The sequence below is a fragment of the Penaeus monodon genome, chromosome 12 (genome assembly GCF_015228065.2).
Source record: "Penaeus monodon isolate SGIC_2016 chromosome 12, NSTDA_Pmon_1, whole genome shotgun sequence".
NCBI classification, from domain to species: domain Eukaryota; kingdom Metazoa; phylum Arthropoda; class Malacostraca; order Decapoda; family Penaeidae; genus Penaeus; species Penaeus monodon.
The window spans coordinates 19186090-19198589 of NC_051397.1; the positions used below are offsets into that span (position 1 = coordinate 19186090).

At 39.6% G+C, this 12500-nt stretch overlaps 1 protein-coding gene across 1 annotated transcript; it reads left to right on the forward strand.

The window, feature by feature from the left end:
* The first annotated feature begins 8686 nt into the window (after positions 1 to 8686).
* On the forward strand, positions 8687 to 11691 carry LOC119579649. Its single transcript, XM_037927560.1, has 5 exons — positions 8687 to 9668; positions 9829 to 10890; positions 10987 to 11268; positions 11474 to 11511; positions 11686 to 11691. Exons 1-5 carry the CDS (start codon positions 8687 to 8689, stop codon positions 11689 to 11691), a joined length of 2370 nt encoding a protein of 789 aa, XP_037783488.1.
* Positions 11692 to 12500: the final 809 nt, after the last annotated feature.

A 12500-nucleotide genomic window follows, 5' to 3' on the forward strand; every position in this document is an offset into this window, starting at 1 on the left:
TTGCGATATTAACTGCACCTTTGTCTAGAGTGTTCAGAGCCTGGAGAGCACTCTGTGAATCACAGAATATTACCCCCGAGCCTTGATTCAATAGAAATTCGGTGGCCATGAGTATTCCTGCCAACTCAGTTTGTGTAGTGCGAGCCCAGTCATAAACCCTCCTACAATCCTGGTGCTTCAAGATATTGTTTTTATATACAACAAAAGCACATCCTGCTCTACTCCCAGACTGCAAGGACCCGTCAGTGTAGCATTCATATGCATTGGATAGAGTTTCAAGATGCTCATTTATAATTGCAAGTGCATACTGCTCAAGTATAGCAGGGGGGACACTGTATTTTTGGGGGGCAGTCGTATAATATATAATTAGGTCCGACATTTTCCACGGGGGTACAGAACGTCCATGTACGGTCTTAGTTATGGGTATGTTCAGCTGAGCTAATTGTTTACATGTTACTTGTATCCATGGATTTGAGTAAGAATCGGTGTTGTCATGCAAAGGTAGCTCCTCTGTTCTGTGTTTTAGTTGTCTTTGGAACTCTGTACAATGGAGGGGTTCTCTAATTGATTTGACACCAAATGTGGTATTTATATATAATATTCTTTCGTAAACAGAGGGTAAGTTTAGTTCGGTTCTCATATTCACAATTCTTGTTGTTCTAGGGGCACCAAGAATGATCCTCATGGCTTCGTTTTGTATATGTTCTAAACTAGTCAACTCTGATTCCTTGTACAACACTAGGTGCAATGCATGATAATCTATGACTGACCGTATGTATGACAAGTAAAAGAGTCTTGCAATATTGACATTGATACCATGCTCTTTGCCAACAAGTGTCCTAAGTGGCTTCAGCCGCTCCCACAGCCTTTTCTTCAGGTTTCTGATGAACTCTGCATCATTGATAATCACCCCAAGGTATTTGTATTGATGGCAGAGATCTAGCTCAATGTCACTTATATGAAACCTTGGCAGAGGGATTGTCTTTGGGTTAAGAGCCTTGGTTTTTTCAGTCGAGATTATCAAGCCACACTCAATAGCCCTTGCTGAGAGTATATCTAGAATCTCTTGCATTCTTTCCTCGGATGAGGATTTAATGCAAATATCATCGGCATAGCAAATAATGGAGTCGTTTCCCTCAAGTGGTATATCGCCTTATGTAGCAATCGTGGGTAGTATACACCGTAGATTTAGGAGCAGTATTATTGCACAACGTCTGCGTCCAGACTCAGGACCCAAACTTCACTTTCGAAGAACACTCACCTGAGAATTCGATTGACTCGAATGCTGTATGAGTAAGCTTGTATTAACCTTAAATATCAAAGTTCCTCAAAGATTATATAATGTATCTCACATAGAATGATATGGTACAATATGAAACTTATTTTCATATATTAGCCAGAATCATATTTTAGATATTTTAGCAAGAATCATAATTTTCGTCAGAAACAACAAATAACTAAACACAAACGTTCACAGAATCAACGGATACATTTTAATATCCCTAGTTTCTCATTCCTTGTTTTCTTATGAAGACAATCTTTAATATTTGAACTAAAGTAAATATTTGGTAAGTGTGTTATCGATTGGAGAAGTGCCAATTATGACAGGCATTCTTAAAACCCGACTGTTCGATAATTTACTTGAAACTACCGTTCATCCTCGGCGGGAAATGTAAAATTGGAAGTGCAGCGTAAATATTAGAAAAAAAGAAAGAATGAAAAAATCTTGCTACACATGTCATTCATTAAGTTAAGAATTACTTTTCTCTATGTGTGAAATAGACGTCTAAGCATTGTCTACAAATACACCATATCACTGATATGACACTTAAATCAGATAATTTTTATGGAAGAAAAGTCTTAAGAATTACCTTGTAAGTATCACGTACTTTTTGCCGCTTTCAGCCCTTGCTGCAGATCAGGTAGAATATAATCCAAAGTACAGTATAAAACATTTATCCTGAAGGATGGATTCCCACGTTGTATTTGTTTATTGTGAATAATAAATGTTAACAACATGGAGATATTGTACGATCTCCCCCCTCACACACACACACACATCGCTTGCATGTATAATACAAGCTAACGAGTTATTAATTTATTAATAGTTCTAACTCGACAGGAATGGGAATGGGAATACTTCTCAGTGACAGATACAAGAATTTCTGCCATGTCAGATTGAAAAGACAGAGACAGTGATGGTGGAGATGATGATAATAATTATTATAATGTTAATGACAATATTAATAGTAATAATATGATTAAAATAATTGAATCGTGATAAAATTATAACATCATAAAGATGGATATGAATAGAATAACAGTGATGATATGAGTAATAATTTTGATGTTAAGAAGTGACAATGACAATGACAGTAATGATATAATAATAGTGATGATAATAATGGTGATGATAATAACAATAATACAATAATAGCAACAACAAGAACAACAATGATAGCCGATGAGGGAGATGGAGGAAGGGAGACAGACAGACAAACAGAGAGAGATCAGGAAAAGAAAGATCAAAATAAAAGACACACATTGTACTATTCCACTCGTATTACAAAAAAAAAAAAAAAAAAAAAAAAAAAAAAAAAAAACTACACAAAAAGACTTAAGCCGGCCAAACAGAGATCCCACTGATAGCCCGTTCATCGGTGGAAATATTGGCCAAATTGCCGTCTTTTTTTCTGCGCGCCGGACCCTAGCTGCGTGTTTGCACAGGTGAAGGCGTTCCCACAGGTAGGGAAGGGCTGGGCTAAGTGCATTGAACTGAGGCAAGAAAGCGCTTGTCTTTGCGGTGTGAAATGTTCATTGTTCCCCCGTAAGTTGGATTTTAGGGTTGATTTTCACGCTGAGGTGGAGGTGTTTGTATTTTTTAAGGGGCGTGAGGAGAAATGGTATGCAGCGAGCAGCCGTAGATACCATTTTGTTGGCTGTCCTAAACGGATTATTGATAGTGACATCTATCGTCACTGTTTGCTGGTTTGCTGTTATCACTCTTAATGTTTTTAATATTACTGTCATTCTTATTATTGTTCTTAATATTAATATCAATATTATTATTGTTGTTATTATTGTTGGTATTATTTATATCATTATTGTTATTATTGTTTTATTATTATTATTGTTTTATTATTATTATTGTTTTATTATTATTATTGTTTTATTATTATCATTGTTTTATTATTATCATTGTTGTTCTTCTTCTTCTTGTTATTGTTATTGTTGTTATTGTTATTGTTCTTGTTACTGTTATTATTTTTTTTTCATTATTATTTTTATCATTTATTATTATTATTATCATTTTTTGTTGTTTCTTGTTCTTGTTATTATTATCATTGTCATTATTATATTTTTCATTATTATCATCATTGTTATTTTTGTTGTTGCCATTATTATTGTCATTATTATTACAATTATTGTTACCATTGTCATTGTTATTACAATTATTGTTTTTATTATTATTATTATTATTATCATTATCATTACTGTTATTATTATTATTATTATTATTATTATTATTATTATTATTATTATTATTATTGTTTTATTGTTATTAGTGTTCTTGTTGTTCTTGTTGTTATTATTATTATTGTTATTATTATCATAATTGTTCTTATCATTATCACTGTAATTGTTCTTCTTATTATTATTATTATTTATTTTTTTTATTTTTTTTTATTTTTTTTATTATCATTATTTTTATTTTAACCATAATTCATCATCGTCATCATCATCATATTTCATCATCATCGTCATCATCATCATCTCATTCATATATCATTATTATTATTTATTATTATTAGTGGTGGAAGTAGTATAGTAGTAGTATCACCTCATTAACTTTATAATTTTTTTATTATCAGTTTAACTATTGTCGCTATCATTTATTTTACTTATTATTATTTTATTATTACTATCATTTTTGTTTTTTTAATTATTATCATTTTATTATTATTATTACTGCTATAGCTATATTATTATTATTATTGTATTATTATTAAAGTGTGTAGTTGTTCTTGTAATTTTATTATTTATTATTATCTATTATATTTGTATTATTATTATTATTATTATTATTATTATTATTATTATTATTATTATTATCATTATTATTATTATTATTATTATTATTATTATCATTATTGTTATTATTATTATTATTATTATTATTATTATTATCATTATTATTACTGTAGTGAGTTTCCCCTGGCATCAGGCGGGTCACCGCGCAGGCTTCCGGCCGCCTGTTCCCCTGACGCTACGAATCTGTATAGGAACTCTACGGACTCCTTCGCCCTGCAAGATGACATGGCTTTGCTGTTTTTATGTTTTTTAATAAGAATGAATCTGTGTTTTTATACCCTCTGACTTGCCTTTCCCATTGGTCCGTGATCTACATATACATCTACACTATTTCTACTGCATGTAACACTATTTATACACTACTTACCTTATATTCTATACTTACCTTGCCTTATTCTTGCCCTTTTTCCTTCTACTAATTCACCTTAGTTTTGTTTCTCTCTCGTTTCTCTCTTTGCATTTTCCCATTTTCCCTCACGGATCCCTTCCTTTCACTTTTTCGTACTTTCCTGTCCTGTATTTATTTTATGTGCCCATTTCTGTATAGCTTTATTATTCTTTTTATTTTATGTATTTTTTAATTTGTTTTAAACCCACCATACACTGTTTAAGAAATAAATGAACTGCATTATGGGTAAAAACCTCACCAATCGCGGGAAGCCTCAGTATAAAAGTTCAAGTCAGGTCGGTCAGAGAGAGGCTTTTTATCTTGGTGACAGACCGTTGGATTTTTAGCTGGCTGACTGGTGCTTCTCGTGCTGTGGTGGGTTGCTTCTGTTCCAAGCAAGTGTATGGGGTGGTGTCTTGTGTATCGGTTATGTTCGAAAGATTTGTGCGGAATAAATGTATAATATGGATGCTCTTTTGATGTTGCCTTTTTAGCCAGCCAGTGGTGTTACTTTATTGTTCTTTTTTATTGTGATTACGGGATCACTTTCAAACCACCCGAGAATCATTCTCAAAATATGCCAAACCCACATGGACATTACCTGTAGTTGGGTAACATCTTTAATTCTATGGTGTTTAATTATCCACTACAGCGTAACATATATTTTGGTGGCAAGCGGCAGGAAATGGCGTTTTGTTTGTTAATCCGATGACTCCAAGACGGTGTAACTGTTTGTTATGTCTAAGACGCTCATACGTCTTTCGTGCAGTTCTTAACCCGTAGTCACGTAGTCGGTCTGTCACACGTTTTTTTTATTCATTTTATTTGTTTCTTTCATTTTAGTTTCATTTGTTCTTTTTTTCGGTTTTATCTTTGATTTATAGTATTTCTTTTGTTTTTTACTTGATTTGGCTTAGTGGTTTTCTTCAGTTTTATGTATCGGTGTCCTACGGCTTCGGTGCTTGTTTTTGTGTGTTTTCCTGGTGTTTTTATCCCTGTTTTTTGTTGCGAGCTTTGACTTTCTGGCAGGAGACAAAACGATTCCATGGTTGCTTTAGGAATTCGCAGTTTGCCTTTTGTGACTTCGTGTACGTTTATGTATGGAGGAGTTGTTCGACAGAAGTCACGCAAATTATCTTGTTTGATGCAAGATTTTCTACTTGGTATGTATTTTGTGATTACCTCAGTATGTCTCTGAATGTTTATGTATGTTTATTTTAGTGAATTTTGTGCAAGTGTTTTGATACGTGTTTTATGCTTGTTTTTAGTGAATCTTTAAGCGAATGTTTTAATAACTGTCTGCGTGTTTTTTTTTTTAAGTGGATGATTCTATGCTTGCGCATGGTTTTTTTAGAAGTTTTTTTTCGAGTCCCTTCACTGGAAGTTTTATGTATGTTTTAGTATTTTTTTTTTTAGCAAATGTTTCTATGTTTGTGATTTTTTTTTGTGGGTGTTTTATAAGTGCATCAGTTTTAGTGAGATTTAGATCGCATGAATCTAGTGTTTGCTCTGAGACCGTGTGATTGTATTATTTAGCTGCATGAGTAATCGTACGTACAGTGCTTCTATAGACTTGTTGAGGGTTGTCCTAGGTGTTTTATTCAGCCTTGGAGTTGCTCTGACTATAATTTTAGATTAGCACGATTCGGACACGGCCATGGGTCGAAGGAACGTGGAAGTCGGAACAACAGTCCGTCCCGCCCTTCGACGAGCCAGGAAGCGGCCTCTGCTCCTTCATTAGGAAGGAACTCCCCTTCAGGGCAAGCTCTCCTGCCAGATTCGGATGACCGAGGCATCGAGAGACTTCCGGAACTTTCAGTGATGGAAGAGCTTTTTCAAAAAATCTCTCGGCTCACACTGGATGTCCAGAGTCTGCGCCAGCAGAATAGTGAGCTAGAAGCTCGTATATCTCGTCCTTCGACCCCCGTTTCTTTCAGGGAAGCACCCACAGTTGAGTTTGTGGTGCAGAGGGATCCAATTCCTCAGTTTAAGGCGGAGGTTAGTTCTGCCCACCCCCTTAAACGGAACCAAGAGGTTGAGAGCTGGCTTCGGAGTGTCGAGAACCACAGTTGACCTCAGACAGATTCACCTTTTATTAAAGCTGCAAAGGCTTCATGCAAGGGTGCGGCAGAGCAGATAGTAAATTCTCCCCTCTTTGAAAATATTGTATCCTGGCTTGAATTTAAAGACAAGCTTCGGCAGAAGTTCAGAGGAACTGGTACGTCATCTGAATTTTACCGCGTGCTTCATAGTCAGAAGCTACAACCTGGCCAAGTACCTATGGATTCTTATTTAACATTGGAAGTTATGGTGTACCAGGGATTACGGGATTACCCTCGGGCTATTGGTGATCCAGATGACCTCACCAGACGGGTCTTTTTGCAAAGACTTCCTCGATGGATCAGGGAAGCAGTTGTGGTGAAGGAAGAGGCAGAGCTTTGTAATGATGTTGAGATTACGCAGAGAGTTTGGAGTCTCAGGGAAAGTGAAGGTCCTGAGGTAAGCTCTCCTGCTAGACCGCTTTTCCGACCACGGGCTCTTGCAGCAGCCGAGGTAGAACCTCCTCGGAAGTTCTGTCGTTACCACAAGAATCACGAGCATGATAGCTAAGAGTGTCGTGTGTTGAGTGCAAGGAGGAAGTGCTTTGCCTGTGGTGAGCCAGGTCACTTTGCACGGCAGTGTCCCTTTTTATCGCTCCAGGTCGGGCGTGGCAGCGAAACCGTCACTGGCGAGCAAAGAGGTGTGTCAACCACTGACTGTGAGAGTAAGGTTCCTGAGAAACCTGCAGGTCGCCCTATGGTTTACCTGATGATTAATGGGTTCAAGATGAAGTGTTTTGTCGACACGGGGTCTGAGGTGACCATTGTCAAGGGGATGGCTGCAGGAAAGATGGGAATAAGATGTGAGAAAGAATCTTTAAAACAAGTGAAAGGAGTTTCTGGTAAGACTATTCCAGTTCTGGGTGAAAGTTTGGTAATTTTTAGTGTGAATGAGCGAGTTTGTGTTAAGTATAAAGTGTATATCTTGGATGGCCTTTCCTTTCCTGGAGAAGTTCTTTTGGGCATGGATCTCCTCAGACGTTTTAACTTCAGGCTCGTGTGTTTTTCTGACCAGAGTAAAGAGGATTTATTGGTCTTGCAAGGTCAGAATTCCCAGTTTGGTATACCGGTTCCCAGTCATTACAAGTTGTTCTTGTTGAGGTACACCACAAGCAGTCAAGGTCACTACCTGCTTCACAGGTAGCACATGTTGCTGTACCTGCCTTTGTGCCGCCTCGTTGTGGGCGCTTTGTCAAATGTAGCGTTCCTAGGGGTATGCAAGCCGCCAAGGAACTTATGGTTTCTGGTATTGAGTGTCCCTTTGTGGTACCTAGGTCTTTACAAGAGGTTAAAGAGGGCCGCATTAAAGTCTGGGTAGTAAATGAGACTGTACGCCCTGTAAAATTAAGAAATGGACATAGGTTAGCTATAGTTGAAAACATTCCACAGGTCTTCTCACTTGAGGCTGGAAGCACATGTGTAGATGATAAGCAAAATGAAGGTGATGTTAGTGTCTGTGAAACTGTGAAAAGTGCCAGTCAGTGGTGTAGATTGTGAAAATGCCAGTGCCAGTACCAAGGGTACTGTTTTTAATAGTGCAGTTCCACATAAAACCAAAATAGGTAAAAGTGCTGAGATAAGAAAGGCTAGAATTCCTGGAACTTCTTCCCAGTATGCTGAAGAGGAGCAAGCTTTGGGGGCAGAGCTCTTCTTGGGTGATAATGTTGATCCTGACCTGGGTGAGGGATTTATTGATGATGACTTTGACAGCTTTGATGCTGTTGGTGACTTTGGGAGTGCAGATGTTTACATCATTATGCCAGATGTGGATCTCCAACCTTGCAATGTGGTGACACAAACACCACTTGGTGTTGAACTGTCAGGTGCAGATACTAATTGCCCTGAAGATGAGGTTCAGCTGGGTGATGCTGAGCTTGGTGATCTTTTAAGTGAGGTTGATCTGGGCCACCTCACTCTTGGGCAGCAACAGCAGCTGAGGCAGGTACTAGTTAAGTATGTAACATTATTTGATGCGCAGGCAAAGTTAGGAACTGTAGGTGGTATCTCACATACTATAAAAACAAAAGAGGGTGAAAGTCCACTATGTGTACGGCAATGGCGTCTCCCCGATGCCTCTAAAAAGTTCATTTGAGAGGAATGTGACAATATGCTTGCACAGGGAGTTATTGAGCACTCCACCTCTCCTTGGTATTCCCCAATCTTTCTTGTCGGAAAGAAAGATGGGTCCACCCGTTTCTGTATAGACTACAGAGGTCTCAACAGCATTACTGAGCAGGATGCTTATCCAATGATATGCATTGATGAGCTTAGTGATCAGCTGCATGGAACGATGTGGTTTACTGCTCTGGATGCTCGCAGTGCCTACTGGACAGTAGATGTCAATCCAGATGATAGGCCAAAGACTGCATTCTCAGATGGGCATCGACTTATCCAGTTCAGGAAGTTGCCATTTGGGTTGGCAACCGCCCCTTCGACATTTCAATGGGCTGTTAACTGTGTGCTTTCATCTGTTTTAGGCAGGCACACCATTGCCTATTTAGATGATGTGGTGGTGCACAGCAGTAATTTTGATGACCATCTGAGGCATTTGGATGAGACTCTGTTGCTCCTTTTAAAAGCAGGATTTAGGCTCAACAGGAAGAAATGTATTTTTGCAGCAGACACATTCAAATTCCTGGGCTTTAAGATCTCGCCCAAGGGTGTGGAACCTGATCCAGATAAGGTGGTTGCAATACAGAAGATGCCTCAGCCTAGGAACCAAAAGGAAGTGCGCCGCTTTCTCGGGTGCACAGGCTTCTTTAGGATGCATATTAAAGATTATTCAAATATTGCATCACCACTTACCAGCCTGACATGCAAAGATACGAAGTTTCTCTGGGGCCAGCAGGAGGAAACTGCTTTCCAGAACTTGAAGGAGGCACTTATCTCCACCCCAGTTCTCAGTAAGCCAGATTTTGACAGGCCCTTTGAGATTCACACCGATGCATCGGGTGTTGCAATCGGCACTTGCTTGATGCAATGTGACGATGAGGGTCGCTTGCAGCCTGTTGCATACTTCAGCTGCAAACTCAGGAATGCTGAGACACGGTACCCTGCAATTGATTGTGAGGCACTTGCAGTAGTAGAGGGTAAGAGCCTTCGACTGCTATGTGTATGGGCGCCGCTTCTACATCTACACAGACCATAGGCCTTTGACCTATGTGTTCAGTAGGAAGACCAAAAGTCTGCGTATGACTCGGTGGTCGCACGAACTTAGTTTTTATAATTAAGTTCTGAAATACAAACAAGGGACTCAACATCGTGTCCCAGACCAGTTGAGTCGTGCAGTGGCTGCAACGGAACTGCACAAGCGTGATCCAGACGATCTGCGTCGTCACCAACTGGAGGATCCCCTGTGGAAAGAGGTGATTGGGTATTTAGAGGAACGGACTTTACCACATCGTCGCCTTCCTCTTTCTCTTGAAGAGTTTGAGCTTCGAGATGGAGTTCTGTATCATGTCCATCATCTCCCAGATCGAGTGCTCCATCAGTTGGTTGTGTCAAAGACACTTAGAGGCTCTGCCATGCATTTGGCTCATGAAGGTGCAACAGCAGGTCACCCTCGTGTTTACAGGACGTATTGTAAGCTCAGGGATTACTTTTACTTCCCTAACATGTTGGCCGCAGTGAAAGAATATGTTGGTACATGTCGATCTTGCCAGAAACGTAAGGGCATGGCTTATCGCGTGCCTCTTGCTGCTGCACCACAGGCCAGTTACCCACTGGAAAGAGTATCTGCAGACCTCATGGAACTTGAAGTGACCTCGCAAGGTAATACATATGTATTAGATTTTATAGACCAACTCACTCAATACGTCCAGTTGATACCGTTGCCATCCAAGGATGCAGAGACTGTGGCTGATGCCTTTATTAATCAGTTTGTGACTGTGTTTGGGCCACCTCGTCTACTGCAAACAGACAATGGCCGAGAATCTAAAAACAATTTATTTAAGAGGGTTTGTGAGTTGGCCAGTGTACAAACCATTTTCACTACTGCTTTCCATCCCCAAGCTAATAAGATGATTGAACGCACCAACCGAGTGGTGAAAAACGCCTTGGCAACACTTCTAGAGGCTCCTCCCTTAGAATGGGATAAACTTTTGCCATGTGTTCGTTTGGCCATGAATAGTGCAGTACACTGCTCAGTGGGTGATCAGCCTCTCTATTTGCTGACTGGAGCATATTGGCCACCTATCCTGTTTGGCAATAGCAATTACGAGGAGACTGATCATGAAGCAGCACAATCTTTTGCTGCTAGGTTAAGGAGAGCTAGAGAGATTGCCGTTGAGATGTCAGTGCAGGCCAGGGAGGGTTGGGCCCGGGATTATAATCGGTGAACCCGAAAGTCCACCTTTGCTGCTGAGGTTGGTGATCTAGTCCTCTTTAAAGACCTTCCTCGAATGGCAGGAGTAGGAAGGCGTGGAGCCCTTGGACCTCGTTGCTTTGGTCCGGCTCGTATTATTAAGACCGGTCCTGTAACACGTAATAGAGTACTGTCTCCTCCTTACAAGGAGAAGATTTACCACCTCAATCAGCTGAGGCCTTATAGGACGAATGATGAACTCCACCTGCCAGATGATGCCGAGCTAGATGAGGATGGGGACGTGGACGATCTTCCTTTAGATGGACTACCGGATGGTGATCCTGCAGTTGCTCTCTTGGCCTCCTTTTGCCGACCTCCTGACGATGGTTAGCCTAGATTGGTCTCCCTCTTTGCTTTTGCTTGAAGGATTATGCCAGTGAGAAGTTTTGTGTTATGTGTGCTAGCTAGTGTCTAGTGTTTTAAGTAATAGAAAGAGCTCTGAAAATGAATTAGTGCTTGAAAAGTAGTGTATCAGCTGTACGTATTAACATTATCATTTATCGTGTATTAATCTGAATTTTATTCTTCCAGCCCAGGTCGAGATGATAGGTTCTGTATTCCAAGACCATGTATGTACACTTTACCAACGTGTGGTTGGTCTTCTTGAGATCTTTTTGTTTGTTTAAGCTTTAGTTTGTATTTTTTGTTCAAGTGAGTAATTTGGAGTTGTATAATTCTTAAGTTTGTAGCTTTGAAGTTTGCCTTATGTTTTTATGTTTAATTTGTATTTTTATGTCCTTTAGTTGTAAGATTAATTTCAAGATTATTTTTTCAAAGTTTCTTTGTATTTCTTAAGTTTTGTATTTGATATTAAGTTTGATTTTATGTTTCATTTTATATTTTAATTTATATTTTGGGCTCAATGTTCTTATTTCATTTTCGGTTTATTCTGTCTCTTTCCTGTTCTTTCAGCTTTGGTGTGATTGCTCAATGGTTCGTCGTCCTTTTCCTTCTTCGCTTTCGTCCTTCGATGCCCTTCTTCCTGTCTGGTCCGTGCATCCGTATCTATAGATTTATCAGTGGCATTCCTTTCAGGACTTTACCTTTATACAGGATGAACACAGTAAATGCCATACACTAATTCCAGTCTCTTGCAGGTGCGATGTTCCCTGTGCTTTACGGTCCCTTTGAGTCCATCCGCAGTGCAGAGCCGCTCCTCCGGGGGGTCGTGGACGGTCGTGGTGACCATGGGCTGCTTAATTCTACTGACCCGTGGATCCGGTGAGATGGCCTTCGACCGACTCCTCTCGTTACCTTTCTGCTTGCCCCTCTGATGCTGCATGACCTTGTCTGCTCAGTCGAGGGTCCTCAGAAGCAGGCAGTGGCCGTTCTGTGTGCGTCGAGGCCGAGAGGGAGTTTGTCCGAAGGGAAGGGAGTTGTAGTGAATTTCTCCTGGCATCAGGCGGGTCACCCCTGACGCTACGAATCTGTATAGGAACTCTACGGACTCCTTCGCCCTGCAAGATGACATGGCTTTGCTGTTTTTATGTGTGTTTTAATAAGAATGAATCTGTGTTTTTATACCCTCTGACTTGCCTTTCCCATTGGTCCGTGATCT

Bases quoted from the DNA above. Each gene is read 5' to 3' on its own strand.
- LOC119579649 (XM_037927560.1), top strand. From the start codon at position 8,687: ATGCTTGCACAGGGAGTTATTGAGCACTCCACCTCTCCTTGGTATTCC. The intron at 9,669-9,828 runs GTAAGAGCCTTC...AATACAAACAAG, and splicing joins GGCACTTGCAGTAGTAGAGG to GGACTCAACATCGTGTCCCA. The intron at 11,269-11,473 runs GTTAGCCTAGAT...TTATTCTTCCAG, and splicing joins TTGCCGACCTCCTGACGATG to CCCAGGTCGAGATGATAGGT.